At 45.3% G+C, this 23,195-nt stretch overlaps 1 protein-coding gene and 1 long non-coding RNA gene across 2 annotated transcripts in view; one reads left to right on the top strand and one right to left on the bottom strand.

Moving 5' to 3' along the window:
• LOC308484587 overlaps window positions 1–23,195 on the top strand; it is a 241,250-nt gene that overhangs the window by 198,384 nt on the left and 19,671 nt on the right. The window lies entirely within an intron of this gene.
• On the bottom strand, window positions 12,994–20,066 carry LOC308484650 (proline-rich transmembrane protein 1-like). Its single transcript, XM_081019568.1, has 2 exons — window positions 19,233–20,066; window positions 12,994–14,478 (listed from the first exon to the last, which is right to left on the bottom strand). The coding sequence occupies exons 1-2, from the start codon at window positions 19,587–19,589 to the stop codon at window positions 14,305–14,307; spliced, it is 531 nt and encodes a 176-aa protein (XP_080875694.1). The 5' UTR covers window positions 19,590–20,066; the 3' UTR covers window positions 12,994–14,304.

Below are 23,195 nucleotides of genomic sequence, written 5' to 3'. Positions count from 1 at the left end.
ATCACCGGCAACGGTAGATCAATGCAGTGGTTTTGCAGCATGTGTATAATGTGCTGGTGAGGACTTTAGCAGGGCAAGAGCGGAGGTTGCTCCACACTCCACAGTGAGGGTCTGCTGTCGTGGATCGTGGCACTGTCACTGAGATACAGGAGGTGTGTAGGTTTGCAGGATCCCCCCGTTTCCAAGTCTAGTTAGCATTGGTTTATTGGTTTATGTATTCATTTACTACTGTAAATGTATATCCAATATGATTCATTTTGAAGTTTTGCCATTTTGTATTGATTCATTTCTGGTATTCATCTTTATTATTTTTATTTTGTGTGTGTGTGTGTATGTGTGTATATATATATATATACACACACAGTGCTTTTTTCTAAAAAAATGTTTAGGGGTACTCTCATTTTGACTCAAGAATATCACAATTTTATAGTTCAAATCGGGGGAAATAAACACAGTAAATGGACAAAAGTACAAAGATTCACAACATGTTTAGGGGTATGCGTACCCCCAGAAAAAAGTTCTCCCTCTCTCTGTATATGTGTGTGTGTGTGTATGTATGTGTAGATAGATAGATATAGATAGATAGATGATAGATAGATAGATAGATAGATAGACAGACAGATAGATAGTGCTAGGAAATGCTGCTCCCCTTTACTGATTCTTTGTTATTGTTGTGAGCTATTGTTCTTGGGAAAGTGGCATGCAACTATAAAATCAAATCAAGATGACTATAGGCAATCTCCAGCCATCAGATGTTTCAGTGCATTTGATCCTCAGTGCTGATCAGTTTTCCTCTTCCTATTTTGGTTTGGGATCTTTGTGTTATTGTGCAGCTGGATCACACACAGTACCCATCTCTTGATGTGCAAAGCCCCCCCCCACTAAATCTACCAGAAAGAACATTCATATCACCTGATATCACCTCAAATGCAGTCCTATGCAGTTCACATCTTCTGTTGGTCCTTGAGTGAAGTGCATAGACATTTCATGGTGTGTGTGTGTGTGTGTGTGTGTGTGTGTGTGTGTGTGTGAACCAGCCTGTAGCACATCTCTTTTTTCTTTTTGGGGGGGACCGATTCAAAAGGGCATGACATCAGAGGAGAATTTCTCTGTGCGTGAGGGTAGGATGGAGAGAAGGGATATGCACGCCGTGTCACACATCTTCAAGGGTTTTGTAGCTCATAACTTCTTGCCTTAAACATAATCACAGTTAAGATGATATACAGACATATGAATGTGAGCCCCGCCCCGACTGCCAGGTGGGACAAGAGCTGTGCTGTCCGGGAATGCTGCCGAGCGACTGTTCCGTTTCCAGAAAGGTTGGCATCGCGAGTCTGGGGAAGAAGAGAGAAAATCCATGAAAAAAATGCAACTAGAGACCTTGTCCGGAATGCAGGCATGGCTGGTAGCTAGCAAACAATCCTTTTGTCTCAGGCTGTGAGGCACTAACCAATAGCCAACAAATTATCTTTGTGATTATATGAACTTGCTGTTCCAAAACATATCTTTTGTAATGTTTCCGTAAACCTGTTGGCTGGTTTATCGGGTTTTCATATTTCAAAAAGTAAAAACCAGGATACCCCCCAAAACTGTTGAGCCTTTTAAAGTAAATAAATGTGACTGACTTACCTAAGATCCCAGGACAAAGCTCTGTATTTCGGAAATCCCCACCCCACGCCACGGGACATCAATTCTGCCTTTGAAATCCTGGTAATGTCAAAACAACTGGCAGCCCTGGTTTATATGTATTCTTTTAGAATTAGTTAGCTTAATCATAGTTACTATCTCGATCCATTCAGATTGCAGTAGCAGATCTGCTTCCCTCACAGTTTTTAGCTGTTATAATCTTAGCAGCAGTTATAAGGTGGAACACTATTTCTTGATCGTTTCCCAGAATAGCATCATTTAGATAACCAAGTGGGGATGTTTTAGGTTCCAAGGGCATATGATATCCTAACGTTTCAGAGATGGATATGGACATGCATGGATTTCCAGAATATTTCTATCTGAGAGCAATTCCAAAAGATATGTATGTGATCTCCTTCATTTAATCTACATCTCCAACAAGAGATCTTGGAGATGTTTTAAACTCTTCTTAGCATTGTGCTTTCATTGTTGTAACCCATTCCAAGACCTTAGGGTGAAGAGCACATAATAAAATAAATTATAGTTGTAGTCAGTGCTGGATTTACGTATAAGCTAAACAGAGCCTCTGGCAGTCACTATTGGGAATACTGAGCTGGATAAATCAATGGTCTGACTTGGACAAGGCAGTTTCCTATGTTCCTAACCAGATGGTTTAAGACTGGAACCTAGCAGAGCACAACAAGACTCAGAGCTTGGGCTGTATGCTCTGACTGAGTCTCAGAACTGGACACTCCTTTGGGTTTCTGCAAACACAGTCTGCACACTCATGAGATCTATTCATCAGCAATTTGGACATTATTGACTTATTCAGAGTAACGATGTGTTGTAAACAAAATCTGCCCTTCTTTCCTTATGGGGTATCCAAGAGCTTGTATAGAGTCCTTAAGTGAGTTCCCTATCGGTAGGAGAAAATAACAGAGGCCAACCAAAGAATATTGAGAAACAAAGCAGCTAGTAAGCCTGATCTTTATTAAAGCTGTTGCAACAGGGTGCTCCCCTCACCCACAGGAAAGGAGGAGGACCCAGAACAAAGGTGTGCCTGCCCTTATATAGACATTTTAAGTTCTCTGCCCTGGAGCTCAAGACCACCCCTCCATACATCATACCTACATCACAGAAGGGGTGTAACCTAAGACCACCCCCCACAAAACTTCATGCCTACATCACAGAAAAGGCGGTCTACAGCATAAATTTGAATGTTGTTGTTTTTCCTGTCTGCCTTATCTGATTGCCTTTCCTGGTAGTCTGCCCATTCCTTTGAGATGGTGATTACCCAATTCCTGAGACAATGGAGAGGCTCCCTCACCCCCTCCCTCCTCGCAGAGAAAACATTTGGTCAGTTTGGGAGTCAAAATGGTTTCTGGTTGGTCTTCCTGTGCTGCTCCAGACATGTGGTCTACATATCTATGTACATGCTTGGTTGGTACATTTATGAACATTTATTTTATATATATAAGACCTTAATTTTTTTTATTACATGATGTATGGATTATCTAATTAATTAATCCTCCCCCGAGTCCGCTGTGCCTTTTATTCTCCAAGTATGATATCAACCCACTTTTCCAGTTGTAAATGGGGTTACTGAGGTTTGCCAGTTATATAAAAAAAGCTCCTGACTTTGCTTGGCCGGATAATCTGAAGAGGCAACTCCTCCCCCTCCCCCAAGTCACATCAGTTTGAACTGGCTGAGATTTATGCTGCCACAGACTTGGTTGCACCATCAGCCACAAGCTTATCTGGATTGCCACAATGATCAAACATACCCATCAGTTGTGCAACAATGCTACTGCTAGTAATATCAGTCAAGGCGCTATGCTTCTACAACCAGTGTTGATTTACCAGTTCAAACAGGCCATCTGCTATCTGTTTCCAAGGACTATCAAGGTAAGGGTCTTGTGATTAAAAGTTCCTTCCATTGTGTCGATCTATTTGCTCTGCAGTGCAGCATAGGTTAAAATTTTGTTCTTCCTATCAGTTGCAATAAAAAGGTAAAGGTACCCGTGCCCGTACGGGCCAGTCGTGTCCGACTCTAGGGTCGTACGCTCATCTCACTTAAGAGGCCGGGAGCCAGCGCTGTCCGGAGACACTTCCGGGTCACGTGGCCAGCGTGACAAAGCTGCTCTGGCGAGCCAGCACCAGCACCAGCGCAGCACACGGAAACGCCGTTTACCTTCCCGCTATAAAGCGGTACCTATTTATCTACTTGCACTTAGGGGTGCTTTCGAACTGCTAGGTGGGCAGGAGCTGGGACCGAAAGACGGGAGCTCACCCCGCTGTGGGGATTCGAACCACCAACCATACGATTGGCAAGTCCTAGGCGCTGAGGTTTTACCCAAAGCGCCACCCACATCCCATCAGTTGCAATACCAAGCCGCTATTCCTTTGAACCCCAGTAGGGCAACACAGACACCCACATATTAAGTGATAATGTTCCACAGTCTGCATTAGGTTATTTGGTGGCGGCAGCAGCAGCAGCAGCAGCAGTAGCAGTAGCAGTAGCAGTAGCAGTAGCAGTAATAATACCACACCCATCTGGCTGGACTGCCCCAGCCAACACATATAAAAACATAATAAAAACGCCAAACATTAAAAACCTGCTGATACAGGACTTCTTTCAGATGTCTTATGGATCATCTATAACATGATGCTAAGTGGAGAACCAACCAGCCGCTGCTGCAAAGATGGAAGGAAGGGGTGCAATTCTTGTAACTGTTTTGAAAGGATATTCAGGTTGTGCAATGCACAGCAGCTGCAATCCACCACCACTTGGGGAAATGGGCATCTGATTTGGCCAGCTGATTCCCAGCTGCAGTAAACGACTCCATCCATATCGGCAAAACTCAGGCAAAGCTACCACCCAAAAGAACGCTTAGATGTTAGAATTTAGTGGTGGCCCAGCCTAAATTTGGAAGGAGGCTCAAGTTCATTGCTCTTCAACCTTAGGTGCCCATATATTGGTGGATTACAGTTCCCATCATCCTTGACCATTGACTAAGCTGGCTGCGGTTGATGGGAGTTGTAGTCCAACGACATCTGGGGACCCAAGGTTGAAGACTACTGCAGTCTAGTCCACGAAAATGGATGCCACCAACCCATACCCACCTGTTCATCTTTAAGTTGCCAGGAGACTCTCTTTCTGATTTCCTGCCCCTCCGGAAGCTACTCTGCAAGAGTAAACATGCACCTTCGCAAGCCTGCTTTGTCTGCAAACACCACCCACTCTGTGCCTCATAGTGCTTTCGCCTTCATTGACTCCCTAGCCTGTAGCACATCACAACAGTCCTTGACATTGTGGGGAAAGGGCTCATAGTGAAAGCCACAAGCTTAGACTCTTCCACCCAGAATGCCAGTTTTGGCCCAACCAGTGCCAGCCCTGAAGTCTCCTAAAACACAGTTCTCAAGAGGTAAAAGTTAAGTGGGGCATGCCATCTCTGCCCCCTTGTATTCTAGCACTGCATAATGCCCTCCCACGCTCACTTTCCCTCTCTTGTTTCTCACCTTTATAGAGAAAATCAAGGCAGCGATGCCCAGAGGTAGGCAGCAGCACAGCATGGTGAAGATAGAGTAGTACAGGTGATCGGGTTCATTGGTAGGCTGAGGAGGCACAATGAAGATGGCCTGCGGGGTTTGATCCGAACCTTGGTAGCCTCCTGAATCTGGTGGGCCATAATAAGCTTGGTAAAGAGGTGGCATAGAGGGAGCTGACCCATAGCCCGGGGCGGGTGGAGGCTGACCAGGAGGTGCCAGTGGATCAGCCTCTGACTCAAAGGGCTGGTTTTCAGAGAAGGGTGGTGGAGCCTGAGAGTCAGGCCAGTTGCTGGACTTCTTCTCATAGTTTGGGTCACTCATTTTGCCAGTCTACTGCCCTCTTTCCCCTCCAGCTCTTCCCAGTTCTCCAAGTACAGTTTCTCTGCCTTTCTCAGTTCTTCACGTTCCTCCTTGCTGGCCACCCTGACTTGCTGCTGGGTATCTTCTTCTCTTCTTCTCACCTCCTCCAATCCTCTCTGTGCCTTTTGCCTTCCTCCTCTCGTGGCGCCCAACCAATCCCTCTGAATCTTCTCTATGGCTGGACGCTTGCCTTATAACGCTGGTTGGTCTGCCCGTCTGCTTAATGAACGATTTACTGATTGCCCTGGCTCTCGGACAGGATGACTTCATGATGTCTCGGAGCCTAGGCGGATGTGTGGGTGGAATAAGGCAGAGAACAAGCAACCCAGACAGACAGAGAGACAGACTCACGTACTGTGATATGGGCGAAGACTTATTGAAGTAGGGCACTGTGAACGGATGGGCTCCTTCATACATAGATACAAACACACTCTTCCCCATTTTACAGCTGAAAATAAGAACAGGAATCTATTCCTTGAGCTCCTGCAGGTGTTTCTTGAGCATTCATCCTGATTGGGTTATGCAGAGGTTAGTCTATGAGTATTTGTCTTGATTTGTTTGCGGGAAGATTAGACAGCAGTGTGCAGTGATGCTGATTTGCTTGCACAGTGGTTATGCATCTCCCCGTTGGTCATTTATTCCCTGGGGAAAACCACTCTTTAGGGCTCAAGGAGAGCACACAGCAAATTCAGGTTTTCTTGCATTGATGTTTGCTCTGATTTAGCGCTTAAGAGGGGGGTTTTGTCTGAAAAGGATGGCGGCAAGGGGGAAGACTGCTCAGACCTTGCTTTCTAGGCACAGGGCAAGTGGAAGCATGGACGAACCCCATAGCTAACAGCCAGAGCCAGTCCTGCTAAGTAGCACCACCACCATCTGAAAGAGGGAATTGTGTGGCCACATTGACAACTGAAGATGCATGTAGGAAGAGGGTGGTGGCGTCTTTTCCCCACCTCAACTGGCTGGAAGTCACATCATCCTAGGGAGAACAATATACCGGTGTTGGGGGCAAGGGCAGATGAAGGCAGGTGCAGTGGGGCTGGTCTGCCCCGGGCGCCTTCACTAAGGGGAGTGACATTTGGTGCACTTTGTTGTTGTTTAGTTGTGTCCAACTCTTCGTGACCCCATGGCCCAGAGCACGCCAGGCACCCCTGTCTTCCACTGCCTCCCACAGTTTGGTCAAACTCATGTTTGTAGCTTCGAGAACACTGTCCAACCATCTCGTCCTCTCTCGTCCCCTTCTCCTCCATCTTTCCCAACATCAGGGTCTTTTCCAGGGAATCTTCTCTTCTCATGAGGTGGTCAAAGTATTGGAGCCTCAGCTTCACGAGCTGTCCTTCCAGAGAGCACTCAGGGCTGATTTCCTTCAGAATGGATAGGTTTGATCTTCTTGCAGTCCATGGGACTCTCAAGAGTCTCCTCCAGCTGTCTGCCTGCAACTCCCAAGCCTACATTGAGCCATTGGGCGGGGGAGGGGAGAGCTTTGCTGCTTTGCCATTGGCATTTCCCCCTTCCTCCTCCGTTTTGGCGTTGCGGGTGGGTGGCCCGCCGAATGTCCGCCATCGGCGGCTCGCTCTGCCCCCGGCTGCAGGGTGCACGTGCCACTCCATGCATCCGAGTGGCTCTCCTGCCCCTGGGAGGGCACCCTCCACCCCCAGCACCCCTCGGGAGTGCACCCACCCTGGGCAGGGTGGGCATATGCTCCGCCGCTGGTTGGGGGTTAGTTTCAGGAGTGAGTTGGGCTGATGCTGGGAACTGAAATCAAACACAGAGGTGCTTGGCCTTCTCTGTAGGCTGAATCCAAAAGTGGTAGCCTGGGGTGTGGGGTTTCCTGGAAAGCGAACAGGGAGGCAAGGCCCACTGGAGTATTAATGAGCCAGTGTGGTGTAGTGGTTAAGAGCAGAAGACTCGTAATCTGGTGTACCGGGTTTGCGTCTCCGCTCCTCCACATGCAGCTGCTGGGTGACCTTGGGCCAGTCACACTTCTTTGAAGTCTCTCAGCCCCACTCAGCTCACAGAGTGTTTGTTGTGGGGGAGGAAGGGAAAGGAGAATGTTAGCCGCTATGAGACTCCTTCAGGTAGTGATAAAGCGGGATATCAAATCCAAACTCTTCTTCTTCTCTTCTAATGCTGTGAGCCCTACACACACACACACACACACACACACACACACACACGACTCAATAAAACCGTATGTCCTAAAGACACCACAGTCTCCAATGTCATTCCAAGGAAACCAAACCCAGGGAAAAGTGCTTGGAATTCCTGGAATCTCTCACCACTTGGAGACTGGGGTGCAGGCAACATCACTGACAGTCTGAGGAGGCCACCAGGTCCCCTTTCAGAGCCTCTGTTTATTCCTGATCATTAGATGTTTCTTAAACCTCTCCAGCGTTTCCTGTATTACCGTAATTGACTCTGCAATAGAAAACACTGAGAGGACAATCCTTTGGATTAAGCATCTAACAGGATTCAGATTTCAAATGTACTCCTAAGGCAGCCAAATACAGGTTGTGGCCAAACGGAATAAAATAGCATAATAATATACATAAGAATTATACATAAAATAAAAAACCTTGCCCTATGCAATATATAAAACAAGCCTGGAAGGGGAATCAAGGCAACAAATATGACAAGCGTTCTCTGTTGTGCTTGCAAACGGCAAATGATATGTAATTGATTACGTTTCCCCCACCCCTCCATTTTCATGGTGTTTTCTTTTGAAACGAATGAAGTGGAATCCAGCCAAAAACCACATTAACCTTCCAAGCCGCATTGCGTTGCTGACTCATGGGCATTTAATTTTTTCTTGATACCTAAATGCATTGGTCTCTGATGAATTTCATTTTAGTTTCTGCCCAGTTTCCCACTCCATCTAGGCCATTCGGGATATTATTCCTGTCTTGCTAGCTAGCCCTCCCAGGTATGTCTCACCTGTGCATTTGAGACAGAGTACTTCCATCCCTTCATTTAAACCAGGGCTAGGGGAGCTGTGGTCCTCCAGATGCTGCTCCCATCAGACCCATGGACTAGACAAATTCAAATCTGGGCCACAATACTGGGGAAGGGAAGGGGGGATTAACCCTTTGTTCCCTGCACCATTGTCCTGATCTGAGTTTTCCTCCTGGAGCTGCAGAGCGGATGGTTCAGTGTGAACCCACCACTGCTATAGTGTCAGACACATATTGCAGAATATACTCACAAACCCCAGCACCACCACTAGTCTGGAGGGGTTCCCTGAGTAGTTAGAACTGGGTTAGCATATGGTAGAGGCAAGTCTTCCCTTGTTGGCAGTGAAAAATAACAGCATCAACAAAATGAAAGCAAAGCAAAGAGAGTCGAGTTGTTCAGCTGGTGCAGAATTGGAAATTTACTGGATCAAATAAAAATGCCTTGCACATCTCAGTCTGCATCTTGGAGCCAAACTAGACATTTCTTTAATTGAATGGTTTGCAGTCATGTCTGGTTTTTTTTTTAAATAAAAAATAAAAATACAGGGCCTGGGGACAATATCAAGGGTGACAGTAGCATGTAGGCAGGAATGGAAGAGGTTGAGCTCTTCCCTTCCCAGGTGTGATCCTGGTGATATTTTGCATTAGGAGAGAGAAAAAAGAAACTTCTAGCTTGAAATTCACTCTCTCTTGAAATTTCATGGTGATGAAACTGCAGGCAGTGATTGGCTGAAGCTTCTCCAATGATCACAAAGGGTCAGGACACACCTGGAGAAGAGAAGACTGATAGCCATCTTCAAGTGTCTGAAGGACTGTCATATGGAAAACACAGCAAGATTGTTTTCTGCTCCTCCAGAGGATTCAAATTGCAAGAAAGGATTCAAGTTATAAGAAAGGAGATTCCGACTAAACATTAGGAAGAACTTTCTGACAGTAAGAGCTGTTTGACAGTGGAGTATCTTGGAAGGTGGTGGATTCTCCTTCATTGGAGGTTTTCAGACAGAGGTTAGGTCAGGATCGTTAAGCTGTGGTTCCTGACCTTTGGTCAGCTTTACAATTCTGTTTCCCCTGAAGTTGCCTCAAAGACTGTTTTGAAGTTCTTACATTCTACTGCTGTTCATCAAACCTCAGGGTTCCATCCTCCCCTCATGCTTTTTAACATCCACATGCAGCCGCTGGGAGAGATCATCAGGGGGTTTGGGCTGGGTGTCCATCAATATGCGGATTATACCCAGCTCTACATATCTTTCAAATTGGAACCAGTGGTGAAGGTCCTGTGTGAGTGTCTCGAGGCTGTTGGTGGATGGATGGCGGCTAACAGATTGAGGTTGAATCCTGACAAGACAGAAGTACTGTTTTTGGGGGACAGGGAGTGGGTGGGTGTGGAGGACTCCCTGGTCCTGAATGGGGTAAATGTGCCCCTGAAGGACCAGCTGCGCAGCCTGGGAGTCATTTTGGACTCACAGCTGTCCATGGAGGTGCAGGTCCATTCTGTGTCCAGGGCAGCTGTCTACCAGCTCCATCTTGTATGCAGGCTGAGACCCTACCTGCCCACAGACTGTCTCACCAGAGTCGTGCATGCTCTGGTTATCTCCCACTTGGACTACTGCAATGTGCTCTACGTCGGGCTACCTTTGAAGGTGACCCGGAAACTACAACTAATCCATAATGCAGCAGCTAGACTAGTGACTGGGAGTGGCTGCCGAGATCACATAACACTGGTCTTGAAAGACCTACATTGGCTCCCAGTACGTTTCCGAGCACAATTCAAAAGGTTCAGGCCCAGTATACCTGAAGGAATGTTTCCCCACCCATCGTTCAGCCTGGACACTGTCCAGCACCAAGGGCCTTCTGGTGGTTCTCTCACTTTGAGAAGTGAAGCCACAGGGAACCAGGCAGAGGGCCTTCTCAGTAGTGGCGCCCACCCTGTGGAATGGCCTCCCATCAGATGTCAAGGAAATAAATAACTATCTGACTTTTAGAAGACATCTGAAGGCAGCCCTGTTTAGAGAAGTTTTAAAAGACTGATGTTTTAATGTATTTTTAATGTTATACGGAAATCACAGGGTGAGCATGCAATGTGTACCAGCTTGCACCAACAGAAGGATTCAAAAGGCATGGCATCAAACCAGGATAACTGGTCCATCTTTTCAGATATTAATGCTGTGCAATGCATCTTCAGGAAATGTCAGCTACTGAGCAAAGATCAGAGAGGAACAGCAAGGAAAGCTACAGAGTTAGGAATCCAATCCCTACCAGGAGAGCTGTTTGAACCAAGAGGGGTGTCAAGTGAGAGTTTTGCTGAGCAGCCAAGCTGTTTTCAGTGATATTTGCTTCGCGTGTCTGTGCAGAAAAAGAGAGAAGCAACGGATTAGTGGAAAAATGCAAAACATTGCGTGCATGCAGAAGTGGGTGGTCCTCCTGAGAAGTTGAGAAACAGTCGCCTCTGTGTTGGCCAACAAAGATTCCTGTTGGATGCCAAAGCCCCATGACCCAGTCACTCCCTATGTGATGAAATAAGCAGGCAAGACAGCAGAAGAAAGGGGTTTTTGGGGGTTGAAATAGGCCACAACTATTTGATACAGTTGTGAAAGGTTTGGCAAAGCTATTGGGTAAAGCCATTTAATTATTTCCAGCCCATCTGCTGGGAGTGTATCTAAGGGGAAACCACAAATGGGGGAGGCCTATGACCTACATCAAATAGGGGAACACCACTCCCCCCAAGGGATCCCCCTGGAGGAGTTCTATGGCCCTGGCCTCTGTCTTCAGACAGAAGCAACTCCTCATGGATTCCTTTAATGAGATACCCATAAGCAAGGAGGGGCAGGCGGAAGCTACGAACTGCTCCAGCAGGGAATCATCATCATCATTATCACTATCATTATCATTATCATCAGTGGCATTTAGGATAATGTTGCCGTAGTGGAGACAACATGCACTTTTTAGCTGTGGCTGCTGGCTGGTCGTCAGCTAGCATGGATCCAGCCTGCGGTGGGGAATATTTGGTCCTCCAGCTGCTGCTGAACTCCACTTCCCATCATCCCCAGCAAGCAGAGCCAGTGGCCAGGAATGATGGGATTTGTAGTCCAGCAACAACTGAGTAGCCACAAGTTGCGCACTCCTGATAGAGATAGATGGCTTTCATTCACTCCGACTGCAATGTTTAAAAAATGAAAGAGGGGACACTTGGGTATAACATTGTCCTGACTCCCGCTTGGACTATGACAACAGAGGCAAGAGTAAGGAAGAGATCTTTATTGACATAGAGGTTCCAGCTCAGCAATGGTGGTGAGTCTAGGCAGCCTTTACGCTCAGGCTAGGTGACAGGAAAGGTGAGATTAGCCAGGTTAGAAGCTGTGATTTCAGCTTACAGAGCCCAAGATCAGGGCAAGGAATTCAGAACTGTGCAGAAGCAATGGACTAATCCCAATGGGTTGACACACCCACCTGCCAAGCTTTTGAAGACAGGGCAAGGCGAGCCTACTTGTGTGACTCTTGTGCCTTGCAAGACAGATGAGTCATTGCATTGGTGCACCAATGGGTCCTGGGCGACTAGGCTGTGCCCCTCCTCTTCTGACTGTGGTTCTTCCAGCCCTGGTGAGATTGTGTGTAGACAGTGAGATCAGGAGGAAATTAAATGCATACTGTACTGATTGGCAATTGCATCCTTAACGCTGGCAGTTCACTAGTATTGGTTTCAAGGGGCTCTGCTCTTCCTTTTCAGATGCTGTTCTGTGGCTTAATGTTATGTACTGAGTTGAATAGGATCCAAAATGCAGCAGTCTGATTGGTCCTAGAACAATAGGATTCAGAATGCAGCAGTCTGATTGGTCCTAGAACAATAGGATTCAGAATGCAGCAGTCTGATTGGTCTGCAGGAGCCACCCAACCCAACTCCAGGTGGAAGTGAATCCGCAACCTGATTGGCCTACAGGAGAATCCCAGAATTAGCCAATCACGTGGGGCCCATTGTGTAAATAATGTATATAAAGCAGACATTTCGGGGGAACTTCCATTCCTCACTAGTATGAGCTGAATAAAGAGCATGAAATCCACACTCGACTCCGAGTATATTTCACTTAATGTGTCATGTTTAATGACATCACTAGGGTCCACCTCCATGACATCTCCAGGCCCGCCCTCCAGGTCTCAGCTTTGGGCTGTGAAATCTCAGAGTCTGGAATGTCCCTGGCTTGGCAACCCACCCCACAGTGCAGGTCCTATGTCATCCTCCTGTTCCCGCTCCTCATTCTTCTGAGCTTGCCACTCCATTCCTGAGCCTGGCAATGTCTCGTTGTAGCAGGGGAAAAACATCTGCCCATTAGTGTTGGTGGTACTGGCCTGTTCCCCACTAACAGGGAAAATTTTGGGGTGGGGAACAAATATGCTGTGCAAAGACAAATGTGTTGTCCCTCCCCAGGTCTCTGCAATATGTAGACTCGCCCCACTGATCACAATAGCATACAGTTTGCTCATTTGAAGTAAATACAATATCATTTGGAGGCAGGAGGTATTTCAAATATTTTTAATGAAACTGACAGCTTCTCTTCACTAACACTGAAAATCATCTTCATTCCTGGATTAAGCAATATTATATGATATACACGATTTGTTAACCGCACAAAATGTGGTCTGGGGCTACGGGGGGACCATCTTATGCCGTGGTTTAAAGAGCAGCTTGTGCCAACTGATTATTCCTTGTTTATTTTTATTTCACAAAATTTATATCCTGCTGGAGCACATAGCAAACAGACAACCCTCAAAGTGGTGTAAAAAAAGAGAAAAGAATAAGAAGTGAGCCCCCTGTTAACAGCTATTCAAAACATTAAAAAATAATTGAATCAACGATAAGCTTGAAAGCTGATTAAAACACAACCCCAACCTTCTACATGTCTATATAGGCTTGTCTAAATAAAAATGTTTTTAGTGGGCACCAAAAAAGAATACAGGGAACGCACCTGCCTGGTGTCAATAGGTCGGGAGTTCCAAAGTGTGAGCGTTGCCACACTAAAATATTGATTCCTTACAGAAGCAAAGGGAACATTATGTAGCCCTTGTAACAGTGCTAGTTCCACAGATCAAAATGGTTGAGTTGGCATATATGGGGTAAAGCAACCCCACAAGTAAACATAGATTGGCTTGTTCATTCATAAAAGACAATTTTGAACCAAATACAGACACAGGCAGGGATAAAAGAAAGGCATTCAACAGTGCACTGGAAAGTTAATAAAGACCTCTCAAAGGCAGATATATAATGGATGGGTGTTTCAAATGCCACTACACTAAAGGCCCAGGGAAGAAACCTGGACCAGAGGTGTCAGATGGAGGAGAGGTACATCTGGGCTCTGGACGGGATATGGTCTAAACAGGTAATTCTACTTTAACATTGGCAAGAGCAAGGCAATTGACTCAGACATTTCCCAAGCCATCAGGCAGGACACTGTTTCAGATCCTCAGCACCCAAATCCATTTGCCTGTCCCTCTTTTGTTGTTTCTGTTTGGGATGCTTGTGTGTTGTAGAGCTGGAGCAAGACAATGCTTTTCGTTTAATGCGTTTGGGCTGCGGCAGAGCTCTTGCTAGGTGGAACTTTCAGGTCAGCTAATGCTGGCTCAGATGCAGTGCTCTGCAGCCCTGTGCCCCATTGATGGCGACCAAGTCGACTTTATGGAAGACAGGTGACGCGAGGGCACACACGCATGCCATCTAGCCAGTGGTGTATTCTGTTATGGAAGACGATTGTCAAAGGGGGACTTCTCTTGCCTGTCTGCTGGGGTGAGGTGGGGAAGGTCTTTTGGAATCTGAAGGCTGCAGAGGGCATCATCAGGGCTTCTGCGGTGGAAGGTAGGCTGCTGTGGTAGAAACAATCACTACGATGATGATATATATAACAAGGCACCCCAGCCCAATCCCCAGAGCGATGTGACCGAAGAGGCGTGCCATTCGGGAATTTCTCTTGGCGGACACGGCATTTCCAGCGAAGTTGGCTTCTCTTGTCTGCAGAGAAAGAGAGAGAAACGAGTGAGAAACCATGCAGCTGGAGAACACCTCCAGCATGCAGAAGTGGCAAGCTGAGAAACAGTTGCCTGGTGTTAGCCAACGAAGAATCTTGTTGCTTGAGGCTATCAGTCACTTACCAGTAACCTTGTGGTTTTAGTCTGGAACCTAGCAGAGCAGAGCAAGACTGTAAGCCAGGCATAGGCAAACCCAGCCCTCCAGATGTTTTTGGACTACAAGTCCCATCATCCCTAGCTAACAGGACCAGTGTCAAAATAAAAAAATCCTTCCAGTAGCACCTTTAAGACCAACTAAGTTAGTTCTTGGTATGAGCTTTCGTGTGCAAGCACACTTCTTCAGATACCTTTTATGTCCATTTATTCTTTGGCGTAAGGTTTGGCCTGTTTGTCCAATATAGAGAGCTGAAGGACACTGTTGGCATTTGATGCCATACACAATGTTAGATGATGAGCAATTGAATAGTCCCGAGATGGTATGTGTGATGTTGTTGGGGCCAGTAATGGTGTTGTCCGGGTGTATGTGGCAGCAAAGTTGGCATCTAGGTTTATTGCAGGCTCTGGTGCCAGTGTCCGTGTTAAGTCTGGTTGTAGTATTATTGTGGGTTAGGAGTTGTTTAAGATTGGGTGGCTGTCTGTAGGCAATGAAAGGTCTTCCTCCCAGAGCTTGAGAAAGAGAACTGTCATTGTCCAGGAGAGGTTGTAGATCTCTGATGATGCGTTGTACTGTTATCTGTACAACGTATCTGAAGAAGTGTGCTTGCACACGAAAGCTCATACCAAGAACTAACTTAGTTGGTCTTAAAGGTGCTACTGGAAGGATTTTTTTATTTTGACTATGGCAGACCAACACGGCTACCTATCTGTAACAGGACCAGTGGTCAGGGATGATGGGAATTGTAGTCTCAAAACATCTGGAGGGCCGAGTTTGCCTATGCCTGCTATAAGCTCACACTGAGGTTCAAGGCATCAGTTTGGATGGTCCTCTGAGTTTTCACCAGCACAGATCTGACCAGTGGTGAGGTTTCTCCACAAGCAATTTGCAAATCAGGCTCTTGGCAACCGCCAGCAGGCAGGCTGGGACCTGCCCTTAAAGTATCTCATGATTAAAGACCCTCTCTCCTCCTCCCTTGCCGCAGTTGGTCCAGGCCTGTTGGCAACTCTGGTTGGGTTCATACCGTATGTTTGAAACACCCACTCCACAAAAATCCTGGGAGCTGTAGTTTGTTAAGAGTGGCTGGGAACTGTTGGAGGGGAAAGTTACTTTCCAAGGTTCTTCAGGGAGAAATGTGCTTTAAATGGACTTTTTGAAATGTATGGTGCATATGCAGCCAGAGGTTCTATGGCAATCCCCACTGTGTAAGAGCATGGCAACCCTGATCAGGCGTGTCTAGCTCAGCATCCTGTGCTTACAATGTCTGATCAGATGCATGTGGGAAGCCTGCAAATTGGACAAGAATGCAACAGCAGCTGCCTGTCTACCTGCAATTCTCAGCAACTGGTATTCAGAGGCATAATTCTTCTGACAGTCAAGGTAGAACATCAGCCATTGTGGCTTGTAATCGCTGACAGCCTTCTCTATGAATGTGTTTAATGTGCTTTAAAAGCCGCCCAAATGTTTGTGAAAAGGGAATTGCATAACAAGGCAGATCAGGAGATTTTTCTGGATCTTTGAGGGGCTGGTAGAACTTGAACAGAATGCTAGGGCTAAAGAAGATAACCTAATTAGTATTATTAATTAGAATGCTGCAAATGCATAAAGGCATGATGGTTAAGTTGCATTGGAGGAAATATTATTTAGAATTATGATGAATGATTTATATGGACTTTAAGCATGTTTTAATGCTTGAATGTCTATTGAGTCAACACACACACTATTAACCAACAGGAACTGTCCGTTGTAATCCTTGGATTTGACAGTCTTTGGACTTGACTATCCTTGGACTTTACAACAATAAAAACATATAGAAGATTAATAGTAATATGATATGTTATTGCCATGAGGAACAGTGCTTTGCAATTTTTTGATATGATGATTATATTACAGTTTCATTATATATAATGTTATGTTACTTTACAGCCAGTTACGTGTGTGTTGTGGTATTCTGAATGTCTATTGGGTGCATGTACAGATATTTCTGTTGAGAAATACGGAGAGCTCACTTACAGTGAGCAGTTGCACAACACATTGCTCAGAGGTGAGGTACAAAGAGGGGGAACGGACACTGAGCCATATCCTGGACCGCATCGTGTTCTAAGATGGGTCACATCAGTGGCTTTCTGCCATTCTCTCTCTCTCTCTCTCTCTCTCTCTCTCTCTCCCTGCCTTTCGGTCATTTCATTTTGCATTGTTTTAAAAGGAAAAAGAGAAGAGGAGAAGGGAGGAGGGAGGAGGGAGCAGCAGCAGCAACAACAGCAGCAGCATGGAACTAGAAGGGTAGAAGGAGAGAATTAAGAAAGAAAGAAAGAAAGTGAATGTGGGTTAGAGAAAGGTAAATAAAATACACCCTAGAGAAAGATCAGATGAAGGTAGCCTATTCTTTGATGGAAAGGAGATTATGAGCCTCTGCTCCCCACTCCTTGGTACTGGGGTGTCCCGATAAAGAGATCCACAAGGAGGAGCTTCTGTCCATACATCCAGGCTAAGAGCCACAGCACTCCCCAATGCCGCAAGTCTGTGCGGGTTGCATTTATTTGATGTATGTCATGGGTCGACCCCAAATCAGGCTTGGTCCCCAGAATCCCTCCAGCAGGCTGACTGGAGGAGATGGTGGCTGCTTAATGCCAACCCAAAACTCGTAATCAACAAAGTTGTGGCCTAATTGAACCTCACTGAATGTTTCCTGTGGTCCTTGTTTTACTGATATGGCCCGATGGGGAGGGGTTCACGGTGCCTGGGGACACAGTTATGGAGAACTCGCTTATGATGAGCATTTCCACAACTCCTTGCTCGGGGGCGATGTACAAAGAAGGGAAATGCGCCCATTGACATGAGCCGTATCCTGGATCACATCCTCATTTAAGCTGGGTCACACCAGTGGCTTTCTGCCATACTCTTTATCTCTCTCTGGTAATTTCGTGCACATTGTTTTAAACAATAGGAGGAGGAGGGGAGAGGAGAGGAGGAGGAGGAGCGGGAACTAGAAGGAGAAGGAGGAGAGAATAAGGAAGAAAGGGAAAGGAAAACAAAACATGCCCCAAGAGAAAGATCAGATGGGTAGCTCAGTCTGCTAGAGCATAGTGCTGATAACGCCAAGGTTGCAGGTTCGACCCTCGTATGGGAGAACTGCATATTTCTGTATTGCAGGGGCTTGGACTAGATGATCCTCAGGGTCCCTTCTGACTCGACAGTTCTACTATTCTGTAAATGCATGCAGTAAAAGAGGAAGGAAGGAAGACAAAGGTGGATCCCAGTTCTCAAAACACAGAGCACTGACATTGGATCCAGCATTAGCTGTGTCATAATCAGGTTGGTATTGGGGTGGCATAGAGAGCTCTTTGCCCCGGAGCTGATCATCTGCAGCATCATGCCCAGTGAAGAATTGGCCCTTGATCTAAGGATATGAGGAACAATCTCCTAGCTGTGTGACAAGATGTTCCAGGTGACCATCTCACCAAGTTGTAAACAGCTCCATGGTAAGTTAGCCCTTGCCAAACAGTCGGTTTTCCATCCACAATCTTTGCTGCATTAAAATAAAAAAAGTTTGATACCACATCACACCCTTAACCATGCCTCGATTCTGCAGCTAAGTGGTGGCATGATATTTTTGTTTCTGGTGCACCAAAACAGATGCCGCAACAATTTGTTCCCTTTAAGGTGCTATGAGGCTCTCCCTTGCTCACACCGCAACAGACTAGCAAGGCTAGCCTCCTCCAGATGTTGCAGTGTAACATGCAGCTAAGTAAACATGTAGTTTAGCAATGTGTGTCTGTTTCTCCTTTATTTACCTAATTCCTTGTAACTGTGTAGGAGGGCTGTGGGATGGGCCCCTCTGTCAGTTTTGGTTTCTCTCCGTTTTTCATTTCCGCAATCTTAATTTCGTTTATACACTTTTCTGCACCACACTGTCATTTTCTTTTAAAGACCCCATGAAGACCTATCATCTCATTTGCCCAGATACACATGTTTGCAAAGCAATTTCCCCAAATACAATGCAATCCTTTCTTAGGTGTTGCTTTTACCAGTATATGCATTTTACCCTAGCTTTGCCCTAGCGTATGCATTTTGGTACACACATACTCGGCTGGAGAACTGCAATGCAAAATTCAGAAAAGTGTGAATTTTGGGAGGAGGGCTGTTTTTTGGTTTGTGTATCGTTTCAGAAAGAACAAATTAGGTGGGTTTGCCTTCAATTGAAACTGCATTGAATTTCTCTCCTCACTCCCCTCCCACTCCCATAGTGCCAGTGCTTAACTTTAAAGGGAAATATTTTCAATGAAAGACAGAAGCCCCACTCCTAATTATAACCAAATTATAGCCAAATTATAGCTTGTGATGCCACCTTCCAAAAACAACACTTAAGCCAATGCTCCTCCTACTCAGAGCAGACCCACTGAAATCAATGCCCATTACGAATTTGGACCTGTTACCTGCTATGGGTCTTCTCTGAGTAGAACTCGGTTGGGTGCAACCCCTTGTTACTAAGGGAGGGACTTGCCTTTTTTGCCTCCTTTGTTTTCTAGCAAAGCCTCACCCCCACCCCCATTTCTTTGTCTCTCCCTTTCACACACACTTACCTGTATAGAGTAGACCAAGGCGGCAATACCAAGGGGTAAGCAGCAGCAGAGCATGGTGAAGATGGAGTAGATCAAGTAATCGGGTTCATTGGTGGGCTGTACAGGTGTGACGTAGACCGCCTGTGGAGGTTGAAGGACTGGGCCTAGGTGAGATCCCGCACCGGGTGGGCCATAGTAAGGCATTGCCCCATAGCCTGCTTGGGGTGCTGGCATTGCCCCATAGCCTGCTTGGGGTGCTGGCCCAGGAGGCTGTTTCAGTGGGTCAGGCTCTGCATAGGCCTCTTTTTCAGAGTAGGCAGGGGGGTTCTGAGCGGCAAGTGCCTTCTCACCCAGCTGTTCATAGTTTGGTTTGCTCATGGTGGTGCTTTCTTCTTCTTCCTTCGTCTTCTCAGTTCTGCAACCTCTGCTCAGTTCTTGGCGTTCCTCCTCCTGCCCCGGTTAGCTGCTAGATGTCCTGCTTTTTCTCTCTCTTTCTCTGTTCTCCTACCCTTTCCTCACCTTCTGCCTTTCCTCTGCCTTTAGCGCCCTCTTCCTGTGGTCTGGGTCTTCTTTAAGGCGTGTGTGTTGCCTCTGCAATGCTGGCCAGGCTCTGGGTCCTTCCTTTGGAGACTCCTAGATACGCAGCTTCTTAGAGAGGACAGATTTGCTGTGTCTAGCTTTCCAGATGAAGAGCGTGTGGAATGAGGGGCAAGCAACGTGCAAGAGACAGTTTTGTCCTGGGTATTGCAACATAGGTCCAGGAAGTGGAGGATATTTCCTAGCCATGTAGTGCTGTAGTGTTTCTTTCGTCATCCTTGCTGTGGAAATGGACACACACGGCAGAGAGATTTTGCAATTCTCAAGTATCTGAGATGTCATCGGGTCTGTGCAGGTTCATAAATTTGGGGAGTCTAGTAGTCTCTCCCAGGCCAGATATATGGCTCCCACGCAGGAGAATCTGAGATGTGCCCTAATAAGGCATCCCTCTCTCTGTCATTATAAACTTTTAGGAAGAATTCAAAAACATTGCTGCTCCCTTAGGCATTCGTTGGCTGAAATTTTTTCTTGGCAGCCTTGAAATTATTTGCTGTGGGAGTAGAGGCTTCTTTTTTTAGAAGGTTTTTAACTGTTTTAAACTGGAGGGTTGTTTTAAACTTTTTTTGTAAGACTAAATGGCTTTATTATTGATGTGGTTGCTAATCTTCAGGAGGAAGGATGGGATGTAAGTTTAATAAAATGAATGAATGAATGTAGTCTAGTCTATGTTGAATCCTAAATTTGCGTAGAAAGATACTGATCCTTTCATGCCACAAAAGACAGCTGCTGATCACCCTGAGATGGAAAACATACAGATACCATATATTATCTATCTATCTATCTATCTATCTATCTATCTATCTATCTATCATCTATCTATCTTTGCAGGTAGCTATAATGTATGTATGTATGTATGTATCTAGACACTGGCTGTATTTGAACACCACAGCAATATGCAGATAATGGTTTTCTACAAATGCTCTTATGACGCTGCTGTATTTTTCTTTTTGTGCAAACGGCAGCAAGACACAGTGATTTCTGGCATTACATCCATCATGATGTGTGTGTGTGTGTGGCTCATTTCACTCCAAACAAACCACAATCTGAAATCATTGGCTTTAGCAATCATGGTTTGTTTGAGTGCCACAACCCCCCACCCTCGGTTTGGATGTGGCGCTAAGCCAGGGGTCATGGTTTTATTGCTCCCACATTAATAATAAACCATTCGCTGTTGTCATGATTTATCTCCCACCCTTCCTCCTAAAAGCAGCACAGGGCAGCAACCCCCCCCCAAGTCAAAACATATACTGCATTAGCCAGAATATAAGCCACACCTGAATATAAGCCGTACCTTTAAAATTAGAGGGGGAAAGAGGGGGGGGACCCAAAACCCCAAATATAAGCCTTTCTATTCCTCGCTGCTCCAGGCTACATTGCCAATGGCCTTTCCCCTTCCTTGCTCTCTACCTTCCTGGCCTTGGGGGAGAGGATGGGGGACTATGTGCGGGGCGGGCACCGCTTTTCCATGCTCCTGGTGCTGTTTGCCCCACGCTCCTGGCTGCATACTGTAAGGTCGCGAATATATATTTTTTTTTTAATAATATTTTTTTATTGCTTATTTTCCAAAGTCAAAATCCATCATCAATTTACACAACAAAAGCAGTTTTACAAAGAAAAGAAAAAGTTAGAAAAAAGAAAATTCACATTTCCACATCTTTTTTCATATTCAACTGGACTTCCCCAAATCTTCCATCCCTGCATTCTTTACAATAAAAGAGTATTGTACAGCAAATTAATACCTTGTTTCATATGTTTTTGTACTTTCATCTATTTATATATTCCAAATTAAAACTTTTCACCGTTATAACTTAGTTTCAATCATTTTCAATTCTCAATACTGAAGCATGTTTTCCTCAAAACTTAGCAAATTCTCAACTTTCATATAGCTTATAATGTTTTTGTAGATAGTCCTTAAATTTTTTCCAGTCCTCTTCCACTGCCTCTTCTCCCAGGTCTCGGATTCTGCCCGTCATTTCGGCTAGTTCCATGTAGTCCATCAGTTGCGTGTGCCATTCTTCCAGTGTGGGTAGCTCCTGTGTCTTCCAATATTTAGCTATAAGAATTCTTGCTGCTGTAGTTGCATATAAAAAGAAAGTTCTATCTTTCTTTAACACTCTCTGGCCCACAATGCCCAGGAGGAAGGCTTCTGGTTTCTTATTAAAGGTATACCTAAATACCTTTTTCAACTCGTTATAAATCATTTCCCAAAAGGCCTTCACTCTCGGACATGTCCACCAGAGGTGAAAGAATGTTCCTTCAGCCTCCTTACATTTCCAACATTTATTGTCTGACAAATGGTATATCTTTGCAAGTTTGACTGGGGTCATGTACCACCTGTACATCATTTTCATAATGTTTTCTTTTAAGGCACTACATGCCGTAAATTTCATACCGGTGGTCCATAACCTTTCCCAGTCTTCAAACATAATGTTGTATCCAATGTCTTGTGCCCATTTAATCATGGCTGATTTAACCATCTCATCTTGAGTATTCCATTTAAGCAACAAGTTATACATTCTTGAAAGCACTTTCGTCTTAGGTTCAAGTAATTCCAACTCTAATTCTGATTTTTCCACCTGGAAGCCGATTTTTTTATCTTTTTTAAAGATCTCTAAAATTTGGGCATAATGCAACCAGTCTCGCACCTTTCCTTTCAATTTTTCAAAACTCTGCAACCTCCAAGTGTCACCTTCTCTTTCTATTATTTCACAATATTTTGCCCAGCCACCCCCCATATTAAGTATTTTTGTGGCCTTAGCCTCCATCGGTGATAACCACCTCGGAGTCTTATTTTCAATTAAGTCCTTGTATTTAGTCCAGACAATGAACAAAGATTTCCTGACAATATGGTTTTTAAACATCTTGTGAGACTTCACCTTGTCGTACCACAAATATGCATGCCATCCAAAAGCATTGTTAAACCCTTCCAGATCTAGGACATCAGTGTTTTCTAACAAAAACCAATCTTTCATCCAGCAGAAGGATGCAGCTTCATAATACAACCTTAAGTCCGGCAGGGCAAATCCCCCTCTTTCCTTTGCATCTGTTAATATTTTAAATTTTATTCTGGGCTTTTTGCCCTGCCAGACAAACTTCATAATGTCCCTCTGCCACTTTCCAAAACACTCTACTCTGTCCACGATCTGCAGGGCCTGAAACAGAAACAACATTCTTGGCAATACATTCATCTTAACGGCAGCAATTCTTCCCAACAAGGAAAGTTTCAATCTTGACCAAATTTCTAGGTCCTTTTTGATTTCGGTCCAACATTTTACATAGTTGTCTTTAAATAGATTCAAATTTTTCCCGGTCAAATTAACTCCCAGGTATTTCACTTTTTTAACCACATTTAATTCTGTTTCCTTTTGAAACCCATCTATTTCTGAA

The sequence above is a fragment of the Podarcis pityusensis genome (assembly GCF_964106645.2).
Source record: "Podarcis pityusensis genome assembly, chromosome: 8".
NCBI classification, from domain to species: domain Eukaryota; kingdom Metazoa; phylum Chordata; class Lepidosauria; order Squamata; family Lacertidae; genus Podarcis; species Podarcis pityusensis.
Note: the sequence above shows the minus strand (reverse complement) of the source record. Positions and strands in the feature narration are given on the sequence as shown.

Bases quoted from the DNA above. Each gene is read 5' to 3' on its own strand.
- LOC308484650 (XM_081019568.1), bottom strand. From the start codon at position 19,589: ATGAGCAAACCAAACTATGAACAGCTGGGTGAGAAGGCACTTGCCGCT. The intron at 14,479-19,232 runs GTAAGTGTGTGT...CTTTCTCTGCAG, and splicing joins CCTTGGTCTACTCTATACAG to ACAAGAGAAGCCAACTTCGC.